The following is a 25,724-nucleotide window of genomic DNA, read 5'->3' as shown; positions in this document are numbered from 1 at the left end:
GGTCTCCAATTTCAACATAAGCTGCGGGGGGAGGTGCTGCTGCCGATGACTCCCCACCTGTAATCTCAAACACTTATGACATATTTATTAAACGGATGGGTTTGGATTTAAATAGTAGTCACCCATGAAAAAACGGGTCAACTCGAACCCGAACCTGTTTAATCTCAACCCGTTTATGATCCGCTCGAACCCAACCCATCAATCCGTTTTGCCCCCCTATTTAACAATAATACAGATGTTTTTGGCATACGAATCTTCCACCCAATACACAACTATAAACAACCAATTAGCCTATTAACCCAAGAATAGTGAATCCAACACAAATCATTAAAGAACCAACTAAAATACTCCATGGATATTGATCAATATAATAACCCCAAAAAAAAAAATCAATAAGTAAACATGGCAAATCGCACAACCAATAATACTTAATTTTTATGAGCATTAGCATGAGCCAACTTATCAATAGTTTTTATAATAATTAGCAAACATTCAAAACTCTGGGATTTGGAATCGTGCTCTTAATCAAATTTATGCATGGGGGATTTTGAAACTTGAAGATCACACAAAAACACCCGATCCAAAAGATCACGATTCGAATTTCTCAACATGACGAACATGAAAGCAAAATTGAATAATATGAAATGAAGGAGCAACTCATACCTGGAAAACTTCAACATTTACTTCATTAAAAAAAAAAAATTAATACATCCAAAAATAGACAATATTATGCAGTCGAACCAGCTCAAGTAGTAAGGGTGACTTATATCTTTAGTTACCCTTAGGTCACAGGTTTGATTCCCCCTTAAGGTATTATGCTGATGAATTACCAAGGGTATATTAATAGATGGACAACTTTCACACCCGGATTTGGTTCCACACCATAGTGCCCAAAGTGGCGCAATGGTGGCTGGAGTCCTTAGATTATTAAAAAAAGAAAAGGAAAATGAAATCCCAAAGATAAAATAAAAAATAAGTTAATTTCAATTTGACAAATATAAGGACAAAAGATGTATTGCTACTATTCTAGGAGCAGCAAATTTTATACATGTTATAATATTATATGAAGTAACATTAATAATTCAAAATGCGATCTAAAACAATAAAGAATGCCATTACACATAATTGTAGTTTTTGTCATGCTCATCTATGATTTTTTTTTTTTTTTGAAGTGAGAGCTTGATCATGCACATGACTTGGCATGTAATGAGCCTACCGATGCCCATTAGTTGTTTCATTTCATGCCAAAATCAAAGAAGTTATAGTTTTAAACTTGTTTCAACTTAACTTAATCTCATGTATTATGAATAATAAGTGTAATATTCATCACCACAAGACATAAAATTTCTTATAATCAAAATTAATTACTCCTTAGGGTCAACATAAGTTGAATAATCTATTAAAAACAAAAAAAATAATATCAATCTTTATATTTTAAAAATTTTTAAAATATATACTTTTAAAAATTCCAAGAAGCTAAAAGTTAACTTCAAAATTTTTTTTGGCTCAATTTTCATTTTTGAGAGAAGGGTTATTAAAAAAATAAATGAGAACTACGTTCCTCCTAATAAATTGTTCTTGAAGAGCACGAATGTTGATTATATATTGAAACTTCAACGAGGAAAATTGGTTATACTTAAAAGTAAAGAAAAAATATATTTTTCAGTTTAGATAAAGCCCCACATTAATATTGGTAAATATTATTCTTCGAAAAAGTAGAATAACATTTTTGGTAATAAATTTCATATATATATGGCTCTAATTAAGAATGTGTACCTATAATTTGTCACCTCTAATACTTTAATAAATTGCCAAATCAACTTAAGGTGTCATGTGTCACGTGTGGTGCGTATGTAATATGACTTCATTTTTTATGCAATAAAATAATTTTTTAGATTCATACTTTTATTTATTTTTTATAATTTAATTATAACATTCTATGTATAATATTTACTTTTCATGTCACTATCGATCGGGAACAAAAGGAGCGCCTCTCCTCAAGTTCCTCACTCAGTCGAGTTTCATGAACAAAATGAAAATCAAAATAATGTGGTATATAAAGAATGATGTTTACGAAACGTTTATTTATATTTTTTCAAGATTTTGTTGTTGGTGGAAAAAGAAAATTTTAAGAATTATCTTTGCTAGGTCTAATCTTTATATAAATTTCTATTTTTTTGTCGACTAAATACCTTTTTACTTTCTCAATAGGTGAAATAAAAATTAGAACTAACATAAAAAGTAGAATTATATTTACTCCTTAATTTTAGTTTCTAATCCTATTTTTGGTTTTACTTATTTATATTTTCTCTTATTGCTTGACATACTAATTAGAACAAAATTATTAAAAATTCCTATAATGACATCATTCTATAGTCGATTAAGAAATTAAAACAATATTTAATTTCAAAAAGCATAAAATATTTGCTACTAATTAGGGTATTGGAATCATAGCATGTCTAAACATTAAGAATGCTATATGTACCATAAATTACATAATTTTTTTCATTAATTGTGATGACCCAAAAATATATATATGATTAAAGCACAATAATAATAAAATAATAAAAATGGTCATTAAGTTAATATCAATACAGAAGTGTTTTTCTGTAGGATCCTTGATTCCATGTTTGATGCCTAAGAAAGACCTTGTCTTAACGAGTGCTCAGAGACCATTGTGGTTCAGTCGCTTCCTGGAGGTCGACCTAATCAAAATGAAATTTCATAAGATAAACGGGATAGACACTGTTTGTACGAGTAAATAAGTACATAAAATAATGTTTTGACTGACATAATTTGCATAAATAAATGATAAAATAATAATAATAATAATAATAATATAAGTATCCTATGCGGAGCCCTCATGAGTCCCGAAGCCATGTGGAGGTTTACACGAGTCTCGAAACTGTGTAGGGCTCATAAAATCGTACGAGGATTATTGGAGTTACGTAGATTCCATTTGGGTCTCGAAGTTGTGTAAGGCCCACATGAGTTTTCAAAATTTAAATTTAATTCTTGTTCAAAAATAAATAATAAATAAATAAATACTAAAAATAATTTAAAAGTAATAATAATAATAATAATAATAATAATAATAATAATGATTAAGAAAAATAATAAAATAATTGATTAACTAATTGATTAATTAATTAGGTAAGTAGTTAATTAAAAATTTATTTAATGGGAATGGTGACAAGCACTTCCACATGGCCTCCATCCCCATTCCATACTCAACCTATACCTTACCCATCCCTTGCCCATTCCTTAATTTTAAAAAAATTATAATTTCACCCATCTCCCCACACTTTTATAAATTTTATTTCTTCCCCAAAATTTTCCTACAAATAGGGAGCTCTCAACCTTCATTTTTCACAACAATTTTCTAAGGAAGAGAAGGATTGTATGGCATGAGTTTATTTTTACGTTACATTTTTTTTTATGAAAATAGGAGTAAAGATGAGATTTTTATGATATTATTTTAAATTGCATAAATTATAATAAGATGATTTTAAAACCCCCTATGATAACAAAAGTTCAAAGTTACAGATGTTTGGTACCGCAACTTAAAGTTTATACGGATCAGAGTGCACCCACATTATTTACAGAGTGGTTATTTGTGTTAATGAATTTCTCCTGAGTGTACACTTGGTTCCGGATCAAGACTTAATAAGGAAGATCTCACTTAAAGTTTACGTACGTTGATTTAATTTAGTCGGCCAGCTAGCTAAGTCCACTCTTCGAACCGCACAACCCAATCATGGGGGTAAACATGACTTATGGCAAATAGGCTTAAGGGTGATTTTTATAATATATGTTTATACATAGTTAATTACGTGTACAAAGTTACTGATGATTTGAAGGAAAAGTGTAAGTTTACATAAAAAGGATCATTTTAGTGTTTAAATGATGATCTAAAGAAAACGTATAAGGAAAAGTATATGTATATTTATCATTAAATATTTATACAGTTTTAAAGTTAAAAGTTTAATTTAACAGTTATAATATATGATTATAAAATTTTACTATTATAGTTTATGGTAAAAGTTTTATGTAGAAATTTTTAAATTTATATTTATTCTAGAGACAGTTTTGAAGTTATAATATTAAATATTGTTTTACGAAATTTTTAAAAAACTCATTTTGGCCACACACTAATAATAATCTTATTTACTTACTGAGCGTCGTCTCACTCCAATCATATTTTTATTTCAGATAATTCTGAAGAGCATGTTGGAAATCAGTCTTAGCAAGCATGCGGGTGGGGATAAAAAAATAAAGATTTGTTTAGAAATATTAGTATGATGTCAGATATTTATGCTTGTGTAATTTTTCTTCTTTTGAAATAAATAATTGTAATATGGATAATTAGTATTCTGGTTTAATAATAATTGAGTTTATTTACTTCCGCTATAAATCAATAGTGAAAAGTTAATATCCCAGACCCCTCGGAGTTGGGGTGTTACATTAATAGTACATATTATCTGTATTAGTAGGATCATCTTCTTCAATAAAACACTAAAAGTTAAAATCCAAACTTTTTTAAAGCATGAAATATGTATCATAATGAAAGATTATTTGTCTAATAAGTTCTGTATTAATTTAAGGAAGTAGATATCTAATACTAATAAAAAAAAAATACTTAGGATCACGGGCCTACATGGATACCACAAAAGAGGAGAAGAAGAGTTGTGGGCCCATGCGCCCTTCTGTCCAGTACTATTATGTGGACTTGTAATGTCAAGAACCACGAAAAATATTGTTATTCAATGCTAGTGGTCTAACAACAACATTTTAGCAGTTATTAAGAAATTATAATGTAAATAGGAGTTTAAGAATTTCGTAAGGTTATCTCAAAAGTTTCCGTTAAAGAGACATAATAAATTTTACCTTACATTTAATTTGGATGAACTTGAATAGGCAAAGGCAATATTTTGACGATCTTAAACCGCTCGATCCAAGAATTCCATTTACAATTTGATAGGTTTCTTGATAAAAATGAGAGAGAGAGAGAGAGAGAGAGAGAGAGAGAGAGAGAGAGAGAGAGAGAGAGAGAGAGAGAGAGAGAGAGAGAGAGAGAGAGAGAGTATATAGGTTATATGAGATTTTTGTCTCCATTCCTCCAGCACTATAGCTTGAAGCATACAATGGGGGGAAAGGTATTCACCTCTACTATTTTTGTCTCTTTTTTAAAAAAAAAAAATGCATTGATGCATTCGATGGGAAGGGAATAAGAAACTCAAACCTAAAACTAGTTTATTAAGCTCGTCCTCAATTGGCTTTTGTTTCATTTATTTTCAGTGCTTTGTTTTTTTCCATGTAGCAAGAGCAAAAAGGAGAAGGTGGGAACAAGGAAGAAGGGAAGAAGGAAGAGAAAACCGAAGTAGAAAAAAAGAATGCACCAAACTCGAAAGGAGATAATGTTGTCTTGGGTGTTTACATACATTGCGAAGGCTGCGAGACCAAGATCAAAAAAAGCTTGAGATGCTTTGAGGGTGATTTTCTATTTTATTGATTTGATATTTTGCTTTAACTTCTGATTCAATTTTTCTATATAGACTTGAATTATCATTGTTATAATAGATTAACTTCGTATGGCTTTTTCTCATAATGATGGTTAGGTGTTGAAGAAGTTGAGGTTGATCGGAAAAATCATAAAGTGATTGTGAAGGGAAAAAAATTGGATCCATGGAAGGTTTTGGAGAGGGTAGAAGGAAAAACACAAAAACATGTGGAGTTATTTTCTCCAAAAGTGCCTAGGGATGCCAAAGAGAAGGTCGGAGGAAAAGCTGAAGCAACAAAGAAATCAGAGGTTTATATGCATCGACTTATTCTATTTTAGCATAGTGATTTGTTCTATTAGTTAGGTTGAATCCTTTGTTCGGTTTTGAATATGCAGGCTCAGGTGATTGTCGTAGTTCTCAAAGTGTATATGCATTGTGAAAGTTGTGCTCATGAAGTCAAGAAATGTGCAGAGAAGATGGAAGGTAATAAGTTGGCATGAATTCTTTTAATAGTTTCGAAAATCTTGAACTTCCAATTAAGACCTAAACCATTTTTTTTTTCTTTTTTTTGGTTATTCGTTAACATGGATGCATCTTAGGAGTTTCGAGTGTAGGAGTGGATCAAAAGAAGTCGCAGATGGTAGTGAAAGGCACATTCGATCCATTGAAACTCGTCAATTTCCTTTATAGACGCACTGGGAAGCATGTGGAAATTGTGAAGCAGGAGAAAGTAGACGGCCAGCTTAGGGACAAAGGGGCTAGTGAGAACAGAGAGATTCGAGAGAAGAATGAAGGAGGCAAGGGAGAGTTATTATTCTACTACTACCCCCCTCCAGTTGTTGTGGAAAAAGCTTACCCGCCTCTAATTTTCAACGACGAAGATGCAAATTCATGTTCAATTATGTAAAAGATTTGTTTTCTCTTTACTAAACTCTCCTAAGGTTTGACAAAAAGACATTTACCTCTCATGAGGTTTTAAAAATTTTAAGAACCTTCCCTGATATTTTAAGAAATACTTATATTTTGTAAAAAAAAAAAAAAAAAGATCTTTTAAGGAAAAAATTTGTGTCCTTTTAGCAAACTTCAAAATAGTTGTCTGATATTTTTAAATGTAAAGAAAGGTCAATGTAATTTTTAAAAACTCAGGAGAGGAACCTGTCTTTTTGTCAAATCATAGGGGAGGTCAATGTTTTATCCTAATTTTAACTATTAAAAATGATATAAAGTGCAATTTTTTATTAGTCAAACTATTATATGATCATGTAATTCTCTTAAAAATATATTCACCCTATATTTGAAGAAGCATTAAATTTGAATTTGAATAAAAATGTAATATAAAATGTACTAAAATTTATTCAAAATCATCAAATTCAAATCGAAGGGTCACTCTAGACACAATATTAACTACTTTTTATCTATTCATTATATAACTAAAAAGTAATCCATTTTTCATCTTATTCCCATTCTTGGGAGGCCTTCAAAACAAAAGAAACTATTGGAGTGAACTTGGATGAAAGTGAGACTATTTTTTTACCAAAATCCAAATTTAAGGTTGAACTCCAAATTTCCAAATACAATACAAACAAAGAACTTCCATGGTTTCCCCCATAGGATAACACTTATTAAAAATGAATTTAAAAATAAATAAATAATTAAAAAAAGAAAAGAATAGTAAGTAATAATTTTTTAAGACAGAAGTGTACAGAAATTTGACAAAAAGACAAAAACCTAATTGAAATTTCAAAAATAGCACATTCCTCACCTAACATTTCAAAAATACCACGTATTTCTCCTAAAGTTCATCAAAAAGACACAAACCTTCCCTTAAAAATACTTAACTTTTTTATAAAATACAAGAGAAGATTTATGTATTTTTAACAAATCTTAGAAAAAGTACTACATTATATTTTTACCAAACCACGATCAGTATATTTTGTTCATTTTTTAAAAAAAGATAACAAAAAACACAAAAATATTTTCATGGGCGAGGAAGTTAAATATGGTCTTGTCTTATGCTACCTATGAATTACCTCCTTGAGCTTCTATTTAATGAGCAATTAAAACATTCCAGCATGAATCAGAATTTATTCTTCCACCCAAAAACAAAGTAACTTTTCAAATTACTGCAAAATCTAACCATGTTCATCTAGCTCACTTCCAATACCCTTCATTCAGAAGTCTTTTTTTCTTTTCGGTGGTGGAGAAGCTGCCAGTTAGAATAAATAGGGCTAAGAAATGGTGATGGATGAACTCAGAGAAAATGCTGAACAGTTTTTCTCCTATCCATTTTATTTTTTCTTTTCTTTTCCTTTCATGTTATGTTGGGCAAAAATAAATTCACCCATTAAGGGCTGCCATTATGATGGATTAACAGGACAGATAGTCAAGAAGAAAATCATCGAAGATCACAGAAAAATCAGCTATGTTCTATGGGAATCAATGGCAGCGAATCCCATAAACAGAAACATTCTCATATAGTAGCTTCCATTTCATCAGAGTTCACCGCGGCTCCATTTGGAGCATCTTCCGATCGGAGCTGAGCAGAAACATCGTCTATAGCAGAGTTCAGCTGTGCAATCTTCTCTGTCAGTACTTTCCTTGTTTTCTGCAATTTGACAATGCTTGGAAGTTAAGGAGACAAATTTGAAAGGATCTTAGATAAAACAGACCAGTAAATGTTTATGGGACTGAACAAGTTGGGCAGAAGCTTTGCAATAAAGGTGGAAGAAAGAATTGGCAAATAAGAAATGACTTGTGTACCACATTCATATAAGCAAATTTTAGATAGGGATTGAACGAGTACTAAAAGCAGTTGGATAGGCAAAAATGCATCGACAAAATATGCAAAATTCTTGGTGTTTTAGGTATGTGAATACCAGGCACATCATCACCATTCATTTGGTTGGTGACCCCTATTCATAAAAAAAATGCATGGTACCTATCAAATGAATGGTGGTGATGTGCCCCGTGTGGTAGGCATACAGAAGAATTTCTCAAAAAAACATACTAAGAGATAACAAAATAAAAGCCAGTACAAGGTGTTAATCCCACCCAAAAGGAATACAAGTAGAAATAGGCAAAGATAACTACTCACCTCCAAAGCTTTCTCTTCATCATAAATGAATTTGGGCAGCTTCCTCATTAGATCCTTTCGGTCTGCTCCAGCCAATGCCTTGCTAATCTGGAGAAGAACAAAACTTTTCAGGCAGTTTAAAGGTTTGGGGACAATTCAAATCACTACTAGAATATAACAACGAATACAATAAACAATGGATGGAAACAAAATCCAATAACCACCCACAGCCAACAAAACTGAAAGATCCACATGAGTAACAGCAGGATAGTTTCCAGCAGGCAATGGTAGTTTATTGCCAACAAAACTGAAAGATCCACATGGCTAACAGCAGGATAGTTTCCAGCAGGCAATGGTAGTTTATTGCCAACAAGCCCTTGACCTGGTGGTAAAACATCCACCACTTGGTAATTTATTGCCAAAAAAGGAAAATGATATCTTGGTGCCGGGAAGAATTATAAAGAAAAAAAAAAAAAAAATACAACCAACCAACCATTGATTGATAAGCCATTCAATAAATTAATCAATCTTCTGGCCAAATTAATTTCGAAGGGTAGGTGGCAGCCTGCACAACAATACTACCTGAGGTGCATATACAGCGCCCAGGGTTCCAACTATTATTCCTCCCAAAACAAAACCACCAACAAAAATGCCAGCACTGCTTGGCCGTCCACCTTCACTGTAATTACAAGATAACAGACTGTCATTACAATTTCTAGTTGTCCATAGTTGAAATAGGGAAATAATGACAAAAAAATGGAACCTTGAAGGTTGAAAGCATAAGATTGCAAAATAAGTAGATATTATCAAGTGACAAAAGGAGGAAAATTGGAAAAAGTTCTCATGTTGTACTAATTAAGCATAGAAGATAACTCAAAATGCAGCGGCCCAAGGGGGCAAAATGAATACATCCAAACAAAGTTTTGATAGCTCCAAACTTGATGGAAAAACAGTACCTCTGATCTGAACAAAAAAATTCACTCGTGAACAAAATATAGGATGACTCACTCGAACAAAATCCACCTCATGGACACATAATGAAAACAGCCAGTAGTTCTTCTATCCAAAAAACTATAGATATGCAAAACTCCCAAATATATCCAATTAAAATAATACTTAAGGGCTCAACTTAATCACCAAAAAGATCTGCAAATAGGAAAAAAAACTTGGAATCTTAAAAAGTAGATAACTCCAACATCTTATATAAGATTAAACATGGTTTATTCCAAATTTATATTTATTTCTCTACATATTCTGCATTGATATGGAGATCAACTTCATTTTTTCTGCTTTTTAAACTAAGGCTGCAATGTAGCCTCCATATATAAACTGCAGCAACAGCCAGTGCAGAAATCGCAAAGTTACTCTTGAAACCAACATCCATCATGAAACCATGAATTTCTAAACTAAAACCTGCATGCAAATCACAAAATACAATGGAAACAAATGTAGAGGACAACAATATAGTCACACAGTACCCGTATCCTGCTTGAACAGTTAGTGGCCTTTTGGAGTTTAGAAGCTGCACTTTACCCAAGCGATTATTCGCATTAAACGACAAGTTTGTAGAGCCCCCGCTCCCAAGAAACTGGTCCACTGGCTTAAAAGGAGAGCCTAGCATATATTTTGAGAGGAAATATGTAAGTTTACGTAGTTTCACAGCTACATGTGTGGACAGAAGTGGGCAGCAACAAAAACAAGTGAAGTTGTTCATTCATGAGAAATTGGTAATGACATGCATTTCAAACACAACTACCTTATCAACATGAACTTCAGTTATGGACTCGAGTCTGCTAAACTTAAGCAAGCAATATTCAGTGAAAGTAAACATTCCATCATTATAAAAACTCAAGCAAAAATTCAGGTAGATAATAACTGAAAACAGAATGGAATTTCTGTATTCCTTCAATTGAATATTTTGTACATCCCAATCTTACAATATATAATACAATCAAGGATTCTAAATAAGTAAATAATCTCCCTACAGAATAATATACAATCTTCTACATATACTACTTTCCTAATTTACTCAATATACAAGGATACTCGGGATTTCAACACCCCCCCTCAAGTTGGATCATAGATATTAATCATATCCAACTTGCCAATGAAATCATCATAGTTCTGTCGTGCTAACCCTTTAGTAAAATGTCTGCAGTTTGTTCCTTTGTAGGTACATAAGTCATACAGATGGTTCCTTCTTCAACCTTCTCTTTGATAAAATGTCGGTCCACTTCCACATGTTTAGTCCTATCATGTTGAACTGGATTGAGAGAGATACTGATGGCTGCTTTATTGTCACAATAGAGTTTGATACGGAATTTCACCGGAATTTGTAACTCTTCCAAGAGTTTTCATAACCACAGTCCTTCACGTATTCTTGGAGCAACTGCTCTGAATTCGACTTCAGCGTTGCTTCGGGCCACTACATTTTGTTTTTTGCTCCTCCAAGTTGCCAAATTTCCCCATAAAAAGGTGCAATATCCTGTGGTAGACCTTCTATCTTCCGCTGATCCTGCCCAAACTGCATCTATGAAGATTTCTACTTCCTTACTTTCACATTTTTTGAAGAAAAGTCCTTTGCCCGGAGAACCCTTAAGGTACCTGAGGATCTTATACACAGCCTCTAGGTGAGTCTTTTTTGGTAAATGTTGTGCTAGCTCACCACACTTACCGCACTTAAAACAAATGCAATGTCGGGTCTGGTATGCAATAGGTAAATTAGTTTACCAACCAATCTCTGATACCTTTCTTTTTCAACTAGTATTCCACATTCTTCGACCCTCTTTACAGCTTCAATCGGAGTTTCACTAGGTTTGCAACCAAGCATGCCAGTTTCGGATAGGAAATCACTAATATACTTTCGCTGAGAGACACTGATACCTTTTTTTGATCTAGAAATTTCCATTCCCAAGAAGTACCGCATTTGTCCCAGGTTTTTAACTTCAAACTCAGCAGCTAGGACTTTCTTTAAGCTTTCCATCTCCACTGTATCATCTCCAGTTAGAATTATATCATCAACATATACTATCAGAATTGTTTTCTTACCACTTTCAAACTATTGGAAGAACATAGTGTGATCTTATTGCCCTTGTCGATATCCCTGATTTTTAATCACTTTCACAAACCTGTTAAACCATGCTCTAGGAGATTGTTTGAGTCCATACAAGGACTTCTTGAGTTTGCATACTCTGTTTTATTCACCTTTCTTATTGAATTCTGGTGGTATAGTCATGTAGACTTCTTCTTCTAGCACGCCATTTAGAAATGCATCTTAATGTCTAGTTGCTATAGTGGCCAATCTACGTTAGCTGCCAAGGACAAGAGTACCCAAACTATGTTCAATTTTGCCACTAGTACAAATGTCTCCGTGTAGTCAATGCCATAAGTATGTGTAAACCCTTTTGCAACGAGTCTGACTTTATATCATTCAACTGTCTCATCAGCTCTATATTTCACTATGAAGACCCATTTACAACCAACTGGCTTCTTCCCTCTCAGCAAATTCATAACGTCCCAAGTTCCATTCTTTTCCAGAGCCCACATTTCCTCCATGACAGCTTCCCTCCATGTAGGAATCTCCAAGGCTTCCTAGATATTCTTTGGAATTTTTATCCTGTCAAGGTTAGAAGTAAAAGCACGATATTCTGCAGATAGACTTCTGTAAGACATGTATTTTGACCAGGGATATTGAGTACATGACCTGGTTTGTTTTCTGACTGCAATGAGTAGATTGATGTCATCAGGTATAGGCTTATCAGAACGGAGCTCGTGACCATCTATTACTTGATCGGCATTGGGCGTGGACTTATAGTTGCTCGGAGCTATCACCAGTTTCAACTCTTTTGGTGTCTCAGGTATGAGATTTTCCCTATTCTTTGTGTTTGACTTTCTCAAGTAAACAAGCATTTTTGTGTTGTTTTGCTTTTCTGCATCTCCCCCTGAGGTTAAGTGATCTTTTGCACATGACAGGTCAGGAAATGATGTAATGGTAGGCTCAGTATATGGCACAGATTCATCAACAAAGAAATCAAAGAACCGATCTTCACTCCATTTCTCTCCCTGAAGAGAGGGCTTTGGGAAGTAAGGAGTGATTTCAAAGAACGTGACATCAAGGCTAACAAACAATTTTTTTTGTGATAGGATCATAACATTTGTAGCCTTTCTGAGTAGAAGAATAACCAATGAAAACACACTTAATAGCACGAGGTTCCAATTTATCTCGATTGTGAGCATGAACATGAACAAAAGCTGTACATCCAAAGATTTTCAGAGAGAGATTGGAGTGGAGCCAAGTGTTGGAAACCATTCCTGGAGTTTCTGAAGAGGAGTGGCAAAAGAAAGAACTCGACTAGGCATTCGATTAATGAAATATGTAGCTGTTAAAATGGCATCGCCCCAAAAATATTTTTTCATATTTGTAGTGAACATCGATGTCCGAGCTACGTCAAGAATGTCTATTTTTACGTTCAGCAACCCCATTTTGTTGAGGGGTATCCACACAAGAACTTTGATGAACAATTCCATTTTCTCAAAGATAATGTCCCAATATATTGAAATATTTCGTACCATTATCAGTACGTAAAATTTGAATGTGAGTCTGGAATTGTGTTTGAATCATGGAATGAAAATTGGTGAAAATAGAACGACCTTCAGTTTCATCTTTCAACAAATAAACTCAACAAATACGAGTATGATCATCAATAAAAGTAACAAACCATCTCGTGTGAGTGCGATTAAGAGAGCATAAGGGCCCCCATAAATCACTGTGAATCATAGTAAAGGGTCTAGATGGTTTGTATGTGGATTGTGGGAAGGAATTACGTTGGTGTTTTGCAAGTTCACAAATCTCACATTGAAATTCAAAAGACGTTTTATTTGAAAAAATGGAAGGAAATAAACATCTTAGATATTAAAATTTTGGATGACCCATCCTAGAATGCCATAACAAAATTTCACTATCCCTAGAAGTAGATGCAGAATCACAAATAGCAATTTTACATTGTTCACTCACATTTGCCTCCACAAAGTAGTAGAGTCCCTCACATTCCTTAGCACTGCCAATCGTTTTCCCCGATGATAGGTCCTGAAAAACACAATGAGATGGAAGAAATTTAGCAGAACAATTGGACTTTTTAGTTAACTAGCTAATGGATAGTAAGTTGTAGGATAAATTAGGAACATGAAGAACGAATTCTAGTGTAATGGAGTCAAAGAGTCAGATATTCCCTTTGCCTGCAACAGACGAGAGTGATCCATCTGCAATTTTAACTTTCAAATTTCCAGTACAGGATGAATATGATGAGAAAAGATGATAGGCATCAGTCATGTGGTCAGAATCACCAGAATCAAAAATCCAAGGAGTTTTGGATTTAGAGGTTATATTCAAGGCTTGCAAAAAATTACCTCTTTGGGCTAAAGAACCCGAAAAAATGTTTGTGGAAGACGAAGTCATACAATAACAAAATGAAGTCTAGTCTGCCGAACTAGGTAGGCCCTGCCTCAACATTTTCCAATCAATAAAAGGCTCTGCCTCGGTGACTTTGGGAACGGGGATGGAGACGTGGCTGGCCTTCTTATCTGGCTTCTTCAGCAACTTCTTGAGGCTTTTCTCTTCATGCTTGGCCAGGCAGCGAGCCTTGGCCTTGCGTGAGGCAGCCTCTATGCGCTTCTCAGCATCCTACTTGCGCTTCTTGGCGGCGTAGGACCTGGTGCCCTCGGCGTCTCGCCAATATTGCTCTTCCTTCTTGCAAGCCTCGTAGTCCTTGCGGTCGGCCTCAGTGGCGCTCTTGCGAGCTCTTGCCGCTTCGGTTTTGCTGTTCATGCCCATCTTCTTGAGATGGATCTCCGACCAGGAGTCCAATGTCACTGACTGGACAAAGCATTTGTGAGCAACGAGGCCGCAGTGCTTGCTAGAGCACTCTAGACACATGAAGACGTCATACGATACCGACACCCATTGCGGGTTCTTCTGCGAGCAATCGACGCATATCTTGTTCGCCGGCTGCGATTGGAGTTCTCCGAGTCGCCGCAATGCCACCATTGGACTCGATCCGAGAGACCCCATGATGGAGGTGGCGTCAGAGTCACCGTCGAGAGTTTCAGAGGAGCACGACTCTCTGCTGTTGACGGCGCCGTCGGCCATTGCTAACTAAGGTTTAGAAACCCTAACTTTGATACCATGAAAACATAATGGAATTTTTGTATTCCTTCAATTGAATAGTTTGTACATCCCAATCTTACAATATATAATACAATCAAGGATTCTAACTAAGTAAATAATCTCCCTACAGAATAATATACAATCTTCTACATTTACTACTTTCCTAATTCACTCAATATACAAGGATACTCAGGATTTCAACAATAACGGATATAAAATGTCCTTTTTTGTGGACTACATATTGCCAACATAATTTTTACTGTTAGGGTGAAATTTTCTCGACTTTGATTAACATGCTAACATGCAATGTAGTAGTGAATACGGGTTTGAACAAAATCAAAGAAATTTGAACAAAGCCAAAATACACATGTGTGGTCACATATACACAACTAGAACCATTGCTATTGAACACCTGATATTGTAGCATAATTAGTTTCTATATTCTACCTCAAACAAATACCCTAGCATATCCTCAATAATTTGATTTGTAACCATGATATATCCTCAATTCCTTTTAGAATACAAGACTCACTAAACTCTATGCAGTGAAGAACACTGGTCTTCCACACATACAAGGCAAATAATGGAAATGAGGGTGCCCCAAGCATTCACATTAGATTACCTCGCATTCATTATAATAGAACAGCACAAAAATTCAGCTGAAACTCACATTACTCACAAGACTACTATACTAACTCAAAAACTACTTTTCCTGGGTTAAAATGCAGATTATAACTGGAAAAATGAAGATTTCAATCACTAGCCTCTATGAACTGGGGCATGGCACCATGGACAGTGATTTAAAAAAAGAAGCTATTAGAAGCTTGCAGGGATAGAAAATTACAATATGAACTATAGTTAATGCCATGAATTCGGCACAGTTACAACTTGGATGCTGGAAATTTTAAAATTGAGAGGAATGAGAAAGATAAAAAGGAAAAAGATCACAAGACCGTTCAATTATTTACTTGTTTTTTGGGTGTGTTGGGGCAGGGGGGGATTAAGTTAAGGGGTGTTGGTTGCAAGACACGGTCTTAGCCATATCCTGACTTAAATAACAGTTAATCATATTGACGTGTACAAAAGCAGAAGACCAACAATGTTTTTATGGGAATTTAAGCACTAATAAAGTTCCAATGAAACAAAAACAATCCTCAAACCCTAGAAAGAGAGAACTAGTACTACAAGGAGGTCAGTTGAACTTCATTAGTAACAGCCACATCTACAGAGCAACAATGTTTGTCATTCTTAATATATTCATTCCTGCAGCAAGTACAGAGTAATGAAAAGCTCATTGGAGCTACAAACACATTCGTTAAACCAGCTCAAAGAAAATTGTATTATATAGAAACCCTTTTCAACTTAAAACAAGTGTAATTGTTGGACTGCCATCAGTCATAAAAATTCATAAAGACTTCAAAATGAAATGGAACGAACTCCATCCACTCTCTATCCCCATAAAACATCTCAGAGTTTCTACATTAAGGTTCATAATTTAAATTGCTCACAGAAATTTGCAGATACCCACAGCATAAACATCTATCAAAGCATATTTAGGGGATTTCATATCTTGGCGTCCACTTTTTATTTCCTAAAATATTATCTAAACACATTATGTTTATAATTAACACATAAATATCCTAAGCTGATGACATTACAGAAAAAAATATTACGTACCATATAATTAATCCATAACTACTTCTAATTAACTCATTATTGGCCCACAACTACTTATAACTCCTTCGCTGTTCACGTCTAACATCCTAAGATATTCCTATATAAATTTAATACAAAATTTTAGTACAAAAGTTTACTATTACTTAACATGTTTGCCCGGCAACTTCCAATAATTCATAGCGAGTTTGAGAATAAATGTTAGAGATATAGGAAAGTGTACTAAATTAGAATATAAAAACAGATTTTTTAAAAAATAAAATGTAAAGACTCAATTAACTTTATAAAAAAAATTAAACGAAGTTCTCTTAAAGAAGCATCCCAATTCCCGTGCGCCAAACAACTAGTCTAGGTTCATGTGCAGAACGCGAAAAAAGAAAAGAAATTTACGGAATAGAATCGAAAATGCTGAAAACTATTAAAAATTTAAGAAATAGTTCCCATTTTCACCCCATGCTTAGGCATCTTCATTCAGTTCGATCATCCATTGCCTAGGTGATATAATCCCCAAATTATATTTTTTGAATTGATCAATGAAACTTCAAACGAAAGCGATAAAAAAAAAAAAAAAAAGCAAGACAGGCGTGGTTCCAGCTGGAGAGTGTCCGTTTCAGTAATGCATGCAAGAGAACACATTAGATAGCGAAAAAAAACAAAGAATCAACGAGATCTACAGGCAATCACAAATCTTAGTGAAATTATACCGACCAGAAACAATATTTTCAAAGAAAAATTCACAGAGAGAGAGAGAGAGAGAGAGAGAAAGAGAGAGAGAGAGAGATGATGATAGTGATCAGATCGAAAACCGAAACGACGGACACAAATTACCAGGAGATAATTGAATTGGAGAACTTCTTGTTAAGACCAGCGAATTGGGAAGAGCAGTCATCTTTAGGGTTTATCCTGCAGATTGAAACCGAGCTCTGCGCGAGAGAGAGAGAGAGAGAGAGAGAGAGAGAGAGAGAGAGAGAGGGCGAGCTATGACGGTTGGAGAAGAGAAATAAAACAGGTGTTATTTTTTCTCTTCGATAATATCGAAGCGATCAAAAATACAAAAATAATTTTACCGGGTAATACAAAATATACACCTGACAACTGCATAATATTTTTCAAAATACGTTTTTGGAAAATTTATAATTTTGTTAATCATAATAAATCCAATTTTTTAAAATATAAAACAATTATAATTATCAAAAATAATTTGTTTTACGTCAAATTTAAGTGATTAGTCTCACATGATACAGATATATAAGGCGGGCCTTGTTTGCTAAAAATTCTTGAGCTTCCAAACAAAGTTTGGACTAATTCAGTTACATGGGCCATCCAGGTGCTAGTTTAAGGGCACTTGATTGGGAGTCTGGGCCTGGCAAAGAGCCCAATAAGTTCCTCATTGATGGGCTATATCCATTTTGTTAAGGCCCATATTTGAAGTCCTTCCAAGGGAATATGCCATCCAAGTATTCGTTCAAAAAGAATCCGAGCCTGTACATGCTTTGTCCAAGCAGGAATTGCTAGCCCTAGAGAATTACTATCGTACAATTGCTGAAATAAATTCAGGTACAAATGCTTGGCAGCATTTTTCCCTTTTGGGTCTCAGAATTGCATATCTTGAAACTTTATGCTTCAAAATAGGATGTTATTAGAAAATTTTTCTTATAAGTTCATCAGGGAAAAATAAACGAGTAAAGAATGAATAGTTGATAACTATATTTACGTGAATGAGCTTTGTTATAGTCTAAACTTTTGAACCAAATCAGTGTTTACCAATGTATAAAGAACTTATATAAAAGGAGTATTGGTGTTAATAAGTAGTATCAAAGTCAAGGTTAAGCTCCTAACGCAAGCAAGTAGTAAGGTGCGGCCGTAATTGGCTGGTGCATTGGAGGCCCAAGGCATGGGTCTCGTGGCGATGAATGATGCTTGGCTCGTTGTAGTCTAAAACTTTTGATAGCACTCTTCACGATCAACAATGTAAAGAGCCACACATTTCTAAGCATAGACACCTAATTAGTTCTACCAAGCAGTGTTGAGCAAACAATTTGAGTTGAGCCCAAGCAAATAGGACCAGGGTTTTGTAAATATAGAAGAGTTACAGATTACATGATTTTTAATCTTGCAGGTGAATGAACTTTCATGATTTTGGTCATTTTCCTTGATTGCATGAACTTGAAGTGAGGGTGGATGAAAATGGCAAGTGAGAAACAACTTATAAGGAATTTCATTATTAGTTGTCCCACATCTGACTTGAAAAAGAAAAAATCGAGAAAGAGGAACTGATAAATGGATAAACTCAAAGATTTTTATATTTTCGTGTTTAAGCTAATCCTTAACCAGGTATATCTAGCCCGTCTACAAGGACTCGTTCAATACTAACACTGCTATTTCCATAGAAATTCAAAATCAACTCAACAAAAAAGCTGAAAATCAACTCTCTCTCTCTTTCTCTCTCTCTAAACATCAAAGCCATCCCTTGCCATAATTTTCCTAAAGCTGTCCTTCAAAAGCTCTGCACCATTCATCCCAACTTTTCCTACCAACCAGAAGAAAGCAGAAAAATGTGTGTGTGGACCTTTTTAGTTCTACCTGGCATACACGTAGGCAGCACTTGTGGCAGCTAAGGTGTGTGTCAATCTGAGAATGTGCAAGGGTATAATAGGAATCCAAGAAAGGGTGACCAACCTGTGGTTGAAACTGGGACTATGCTATGCATAATAGTTGCACACCCAAACATGATCTTATCTCCATTCTCCCTACACCCTTCCTTGCCACACGTTCCTTCTTCTCCCTTCCAACCTGAAGTATATGCATAACAGTAAAATAACTGCAAAAAATAAATATATATATATATATATATATACACACACACAGAGGGAGGGAGTTGTTCTTTTAGCTTTAGCTTGGCAGCCATGGCCTCCCATGCAGCCTTGGCCTCTTCAAGAATTCCAACCAGCAACTCAAGGCTTGCCTCCAAGTCCTCTCGCCCTCTTCCCACTACTCAATGCCTTTCCAAGGTCCTCTCTCTCTCTCTGTCGCTCGCTCTTCATATACATATATATACACACATTCACACACATGCACATACATACTTGATCACAATTGAGTAGAAGAAAGAAATAGATAAGCAATTTAGTTCACATAAGCAACTTGGTTAAAATGTAATACCTAGTGCACAAGGCTTCCACGCCATTGAGGGTCTAAAAAGGGCAAGATGTGTTTAGATCATATAACTCCGTGTTTAAAGAGACTATTTCCCTGATTCGAATTGTGACCTTCAGGTTTGGATGTAAAACTGGTACCGTTCAGTCAAGTTCACCCTCACGCACACATGTACACTTGCCTTACGTATATAGCTAGGATTACTTGTGAAGGTCATTTTCTTGATTACAATAAGTAGAAGAATGAAATGGATAAGAAACCTAGTATACTTACCATGTACATATGTAGCATATAGCTAGGATTCTTAAAATTTGATTTGTTCTTTGGGGACTTTTAATGGATCTGCAGAGGATACGTACCATGTATATATGTAGCACATGGCTAGGATTTTTAAAATTTGATCCTTTCTTCGGGGATTTTAATGAACTTGTAGCGAATGGAAGTGGCAGAGTACTGTGGGCTGCGATCTACTGGGACTGTGACTCATGCCAAGAACAGTGCCACAGAAGCATCCTTTTTTGATGTGGTGGCTGCCCAACTCACTCCAAAGGTATCAGTCATTAGCTATTCTACTGCATCCTTCTTTGGCTGTGTATATATCAGTACTGATAAATTGGAATTTTATCACATAAATTAGGCCACAGGATCAGCTCCTCCTTCTAAGGGAGAAACAGTGGCCAAGTTGAAGGTGGCAATCAATGGCTTCGGACGCATTGGCCGGAACTTCCTCCGGTGCTGGCATGGCCGAGCAAACTCACCCCTCGACGTCATCGTCATCAATGACAGCGGTGGTGTCAAGAATGTAAATTTATAATCTTCTATTTGCCATTTTTTTGTTTGGATGAATTAAAGATTTTGTTCTAAAAAGGGAAAATGAAAATAAAATTTTTTATTATATATTTTTTATATTTGAAATGGTATTAAGAATGAAAATTTATACAAGTATTACTGAAAATTAAGAAAATTTAAAATTAATAACATGCAAATAAAAATCTTATTTATGATTTATTATGCATTTAATTTTTTCTTTCTCATTTTTCTTGACAGATAAAAAATAAAAGGTGAATTCTTTTCATGTTTTTCGAGTTCTAAACAGTCTAAGTTTTATGGATTCAACTTTGTTAAATCAAATTTCCAAGTTCTTATTTGGATAGTAATTAGTCTACCTAACAAAAACAGGCTTCACACTTGCTGAAATATGATTCAATGCTGGGGACTTTCAAAGCAGATGTAAAAATAGTGGACAATGAGACCATCAGTGTGGATGGCAAGCCCGTCAAGGTTGTCTCCAACAGGGACCCCCTCAAGTTGCCATGGGCAGACCTTGGCATCGACATTGTCATTGAGGTAATTCCTCGCATCCAATTTTGATCGTGAAAATTAATAAATAAATTTAAAATTGTGTTTTGCAGCATTGGGTCCGAATCTTTGATTTGACATTATGTAAAATTTGACAATACTCAATATAGTTTTATCTTGCAGTTTCTCCAATTATTTTTTATCTAGGTACTTATTAGATCAAATAAGTAGACTTGACCTAATAGAATGATTTTCTTTTATCATGACTAATATCAATCCAACCCATTTCATGAAAAAAAAAGTAATTTAGAACTACTATTACAAAAAATCTTCTTGTTTGCAAGAAGTTTAATAGAACAACAACAACAACAACAAAACCAAGCCTTAGTCCCACTAAGTCGGGTCGGCTATATGAATTTCTGCCAATTTATGCGATCATGGACCATTTCTTTTGATAGATTCAAGGATATTAAATCCTTACTCACTATCAGCAATAATCTAGCATGGGCTGGTGGGATTATTCAGAGCAGGTACAATGGACAATGGGAGACAGATACCCTCTCTTTAGATATTAAGAGAGGCATGAATCTTTTTGCACATCTTATGCTACTATTTTTTAAACATTTCCAGTCATTTTTCTAGATAGAGTAAAAAAGAAACGGAACTATTTAACACAAACACAAATTCAACGCCCAAAATCCATATTCCCAAACACAGTCTTAGATTTTGCTCATGAGTGTGACAGCATAAAGGTTCTGCAATTCTGTTTACTTCGATTGTCCTGTGATTTTGTGAGAGCTCCTAAAAGACTATTGAAATATGTGACACACAGGGAACAGGGGTCTTTGTGGATGGCCCTGGCGCGGGGAAACACATCCAAGCTGGTGCTAAGAAAGTCATTATAACTGCTCCAGCAAAAGGTGCTGATATTCCAACCTATGTTGTTGGGGTGAATGAGAAGGATTACTACCATGAGGTTTCTAACATTGTGAGGTTTGTTTCTCCTTTCATACACATATGTATGCTACATATGGTTGAGCTTATAGGTAATTTGATATATTTGTTCCCTCACTGGCACATTACGAATGTTACAGATTATAAACTTTTGGTAGAAATTTATTGACAACTTTAGTAATTTGCAGCAATGCTTCTTGCACCACAAATTGTCTGGCTCCTTTTGTAAAGGTTATGGACGAGGAATTCAGTACGTACCCAATCATTTCATCTTATTCATAATCTAAGAAACTTTTTCACTAAGAGGAATGAAAGGAAAGGAAAGGAAAATATAAAAAATCCATTTTTTCTTGTATGGTTATCAAGGAAAATGATAAAGAAAATAACATAACATTTTCCTTTACACGTTATTAACCTTTGATTTTCCTTACTTTGCAATTGCATTTGAATATATTTTTTCACTTTTCATCTATTATAATTTGAGATAGACAGGAAATACAATGAAAATTTATTTTCTTCTTATTTTCTTTTATTGTACTTTTCTCACAAAGTTCTATCCAAACAGATACTAAATGTTCACTTAACTATTCTGCAGGCATTGTGAAGGGAACAATGACCACTACCCATTCTTACACAGGAGACCAGGTAATCAAACATGTACACACAAAATTGACCACGAGATTTTCTTGTATAAGAAGGTGCATTTAAGAAAAATTTATAAATCTTGCCTGAAAACAAAGAATGCTTCCTGCTTATGTCCATCCAGAGGCTTTTGGATGCTTCCCACCGGGACTTGAGACGAGCAAGGGCTGCAGCCCTGAACATAGTCCCAACCAGCACTGGTGCAGCTAAAGCAGTGTCTCTGGTGCTTCCCCAGCTAAAAGGCAAGCTCAATGGCATTGCACTGAGAGTACCGACCCCCAATGTATCGGTGGTTGACCTCGTTGTGAATGTCGATAAGAAGGGAATTTCAGCAGAAGATGTCAATGCAGCCTTCAGGAAGGCAGCTGAAGGGCCATTGAAAGGGGTGTTGGATGTCTGTGATGTCCCTCTTGTATCAGTAGACTTCCGGTGCTCCGATGTTTCCTCCACCATTGACTCCTCACTCACCATGGTCATGGGAGATGATATGGTGAAGGTGGTGGCCTGGTATGACAATGAATGGGGGTACAGGTGAGAATACTAAATATCATAACCAAGAACACAAAAGTAAACTATAGTTATCACTTAGAAGGCTATTGTACATGCTTCCTCATTTAACACTGTATTGACTATAATGACATCAGGGTAGTATAGAATGCTGACCTACTAAGGAGACAAAAATAAAATTAGTGATCACTTGGAAGGCTATTGAATGAGCCTAGTCAGTTAGAGATTTAACACAGGTATTGATTATAATGACATAAAAATAGCATAGAACACTGATATAGTTTGCTAAGTTGTTTTTCACCTCTAAATGCATAATATAACATTTTTAGAACACAAAAATTGTGATCACCATTCATAACTCAAAAGGGTTTTGTATGTGCCAACTAACAGAAGATTTTACACTTGTACTAAACATAATACCATCAAAATAGTGGCATATAAACAATGTCCTAGTTTGCTAATTGCTATTTGTTTTTTCACATTCAATGCAAATGCATAACTGTGCCCTAATTCTGACCTGATTCCTTTTTGTAGTCAACGGGTGGTTGATTTAGCACATCTAGTCGCAAGCAAGTGGCCAGGGATGCCTGCACCGGCAACTGGAGACCCATTGGAGGATTTCTGCCAGACAAACCCTGCTGATGAGGAGTGCAAAGTTTATGAAGCTTAGTTGGTTGAATTTTTTAAAAAAAATTATTTTAATTTTGGAGGGAGAGGACTGAGTGTTAAAGGCAAATGGCAGTTGGGGCGAAGGTTTTTCTGTGCTTTTCAGTATCAAATATTTATCCTGTAATGATAGTTAAGGGAGATGAACCAGGTTATAAAATTTTAAAAACAAATAACGCAGTCCTCTCAGATTGTGAATATTGTCAAGAATTTCTTGAAATTCATACACACTACATAAGACCACACTTTAGGTCATCGTCGAAGAAAAAGTTCTACTCTTCCAAATTTAAAAATAAAAAAAATAAAGATTTTGAGAATTCTATTTCCTGTAGTTTTCTGCAATTCATTATTCCAGAATGATACAACAGCAATACAAATAGAAATTTGGGCTCCACTGCTGGTAAGGATTTTACACCCATCTGTCCAACTACATATCAACCCAAATTTGCAATGAAGAAGCAGCTGCCAGAATTTACATCTGAGATTTGACATTTAATTCAAAATGGAGAATATTAAAGACCTACTGGGATATCTAAAACACTAAAACAAGAAACTTGAGAAAAGATAGCAGCATGTCTTGGTAACATATAAAGATTCAGGACAAAAGAGAGAATACCTAAAATTATCCTTCATAATTCATTCCCAGCAACCTCCACTTCTGCCTCACAACCATCACAACTAGAAGTTCAATTTTTAGATTTCCTCTCCAACAAGTAGTCTATGTTACAAAGGTCATTGTAATATAGTTGATAAAGGAGAATCGAAGACTCTCCATGATATTTGCTAAATCAATTTCAGCTCCACAATATCCGATTGATATAGCTGTACATATACGGTTCCACAATATCCGATTGATATAACTGTAGATATACGTAAATATATTTTGAATATTTGTATTTTGATTCTTTCCTTTTTATAGGAACACACAAGTGTAATTATTCTATATATACAAGACGTTATCTCCTCCATATGGTTAAAGAGGATTTCGGCCATTACTCTTTGTTTGTTAAACATCTTTATGGCATCAGAACCAAAGTTTTTTCTTTGATTCTACCATGGCTGATTTGGCTTCTTCCTCACCTACTCTACCACTCAAAACCATGGTGCATATGCTCACCATTAAACTGACTTCCTCCAATTATCTATTGTGGAAAAATCAGTTTGTTCCTCTGTTAGCCAGCCAAGAACTTTTTGGTTATTTGGATGGTACCATCATGGCTCCCTTGACCACAATTCGTGCCTTTGATGGAACCACAAAGCCAAATCCAGGGTACACTTCTTGGCTGCATATCGATCAGACGTTACTTAGTTTACTCCACTCTTCTCTTACAAAGGAGTCTATGAGTGAGGTACTGGGTTTATGTCATTCTTATGAGGCTTGGCATGCTCTTGAAGTCTCGTTCTCGCACTGATCGAAGGCTCGAGAACTGCAAATCAAGGATAAACTCCAACTGATGCAACGCAGCTCCCAGTCCATTGCTGAGTTTTCCAGCACCTTCAAAGGTCTTTGTGATCAACTGGCTGCTATTGGTTGTCCCATTGACGACATGAATAAAGTCCATTGCTATTTACGAGCATTAGGACCCAACTACAAGATCTTTTCTACCACCATGATGTCACAGCTTCCGCTACCCTCCTTTGCCGAGATTGTTCCAAAAGCTTTGAGGAATGAGATTTTTGAAAGATCCGTTTCCCACTCGTCTTCCAACTCTACTTATTTTGTGCAGCAGGCTTCTAAAGCGGTAAGGGCCAAGAAAGGGAAAAATTGGCCTTCCTCTTCTTCTACAACTTCTGCCAATTCGAAGCCATCATCTACCTCCTCTATTTACTGTTAGTTGTGTGACAAGGAGGGACACTTGCCTAAACGTTGCTGGACCTTCTTGAAACTCAAGAAGAAGCAATCGGCCAATCTTACTAAAGCTTTTTCCACCTGCTCAATTCAAGATCTAAATGGCTCAGAATGGTTCCCTGGTTCTGGTGCAACATCCCACATAACCAGCGATACCGAGGGTGTGGATCAACCGGCTATCTACTCTGGTAATGAACATGTCATGGTTGGAAATGGTCAGTCTTTAGCTAACTCCCATAC

At 35.2% G+C, this 25,724-nt stretch overlaps 3 protein-coding genes across 3 annotated transcripts; 2 read left to right on the top strand and 1 right to left on the bottom strand.

Moving 5' to 3' along the window:
• Positions 1-5,144: 5,144 nt before the first annotated feature.
• On the top strand, positions 5,145-6,408 carry LOC131162887 (heavy metal-associated isoprenylated plant protein 8-like). The gene is made up of 5 exons (XM_058119495.1): positions 5,145-5,156; positions 5,321-5,492; positions 5,619-5,809; positions 5,897-5,984; positions 6,101-6,408. The coding sequence occupies exons 1-5, from the start codon at positions 5,145-5,147 to the stop codon at positions 6,406-6,408; spliced, it is 771 nt and encodes a 256-aa protein (XP_057975478.1).
• A 1,354-nt stretch (positions 6,409-7,762) lies between these two features.
• LOC131162230 (uncharacterized) lies at positions 7,763-17,600 on the bottom strand. Its single transcript, XM_058118496.1, has 5 exons — positions 17,240-17,600; positions 10,053-10,188; positions 9,157-9,253; positions 8,596-8,682; positions 7,763-8,106 (listed from the first exon to the last, which is right to left on the bottom strand). The coding sequence occupies exons 1-5, from the start codon at positions 17,298-17,300 to the stop codon at positions 7,972-7,974; spliced, it is 516 nt and encodes a 171-aa protein (XP_057974479.1). The 5' UTR covers positions 17,301-17,600; the 3' UTR covers positions 7,763-7,971.
• A 1,489-nt stretch (positions 17,601-19,089) lies between these two features.
• On the top strand, positions 19,090-23,808 carry LOC131162229 (glyceraldehyde-3-phosphate dehydrogenase B, chloroplastic). Its single transcript, XM_058118495.1, has 9 exons — positions 19,090-19,422; positions 20,001-20,117; positions 20,205-20,369; positions 20,747-20,914; positions 21,699-21,859; positions 22,009-22,070; positions 22,416-22,465; positions 22,587-22,993; positions 23,504-23,808. Exons 1-9 carry the CDS (start codon positions 19,318-19,320, stop codon positions 23,637-23,639), a joined length of 1,371 nt encoding a protein of 456 aa, XP_057974478.1. The 5' UTR covers positions 19,090-19,317; the 3' UTR covers positions 23,640-23,808.
• Positions 23,809-25,724: the final 1,916 nt, after the last annotated feature.

The sequence above is a fragment of the Malania oleifera genome, chromosome 8, assembly GCF_029873635.1.
Source record: "Malania oleifera isolate guangnan ecotype guangnan chromosome 8, ASM2987363v1, whole genome shotgun sequence".
Classification (NCBI taxonomy): Eukaryota; Viridiplantae; Streptophyta; class Magnoliopsida; order Santalales; family Ximeniaceae; genus Malania; species Malania oleifera.
This window is presented reverse-complemented; position numbering and strand designations above follow the sequence as displayed.

Excerpts from the sequence above, each read along its gene's own strand:
- LOC131162887 (XM_058119495.1), top strand. Across the intron at positions 5,493-5,618 it reads AAGCTTGAGATGCTTTGAGG|GTGTTGAAGAAGTTGAGGTT; the intron begins GTGATTTTCTAT and ends AATGATGGTTAG. Across the intron at positions 5,985-6,100 it reads ATGTGCAGAGAAGATGGAAG|GAGTTTCGAGTGTAGGAGTG; the intron begins GTAATAAGTTGG and ends GATGCATCTTAG.
- LOC131162230 (XM_058118496.1), bottom strand. The coding sequence starts at position 17,300 with ATGACTGCTCTTCCCAATTCGCTGGTCTTAACAAGAAGTTCTCCAATT. Across the intron at positions 10,189-17,239 it reads TCCAATTCAATTATCTCCTG|GCTCTCCTTTTAAGCCAGTG; the intron begins GTAATTTGTGTC and ends AATATATGCTAG. Across the intron at positions 8,683-9,156 it reads GCGCTGTATATGCACCTCAG|ATTAGCAAGGCATTGGCTGG; the intron begins GTAGTATTGTTG and ends GTTCTTCTCCAG.
- LOC131162229 (XM_058118495.1), top strand. The coding sequence starts at position 19,318 with ATGGCCTCCCATGCAGCCTTGGCCTCTTCAAGAATTCCAACCAGCAAC. Across the intron at positions 19,423-20,000 it reads CTACTCAATGCCTTTCCAAG|CGAATGGAAGTGGCAGAGTA; the intron begins GTCCTCTCTCTC and ends ATGAACTTGTAG. Across the intron at positions 22,466-22,586 it reads ATTCTTACACAGGAGACCAG|AGGCTTTTGGATGCTTCCCA; the intron begins GTAATCAAACAT and ends ATGTCCATCCAG.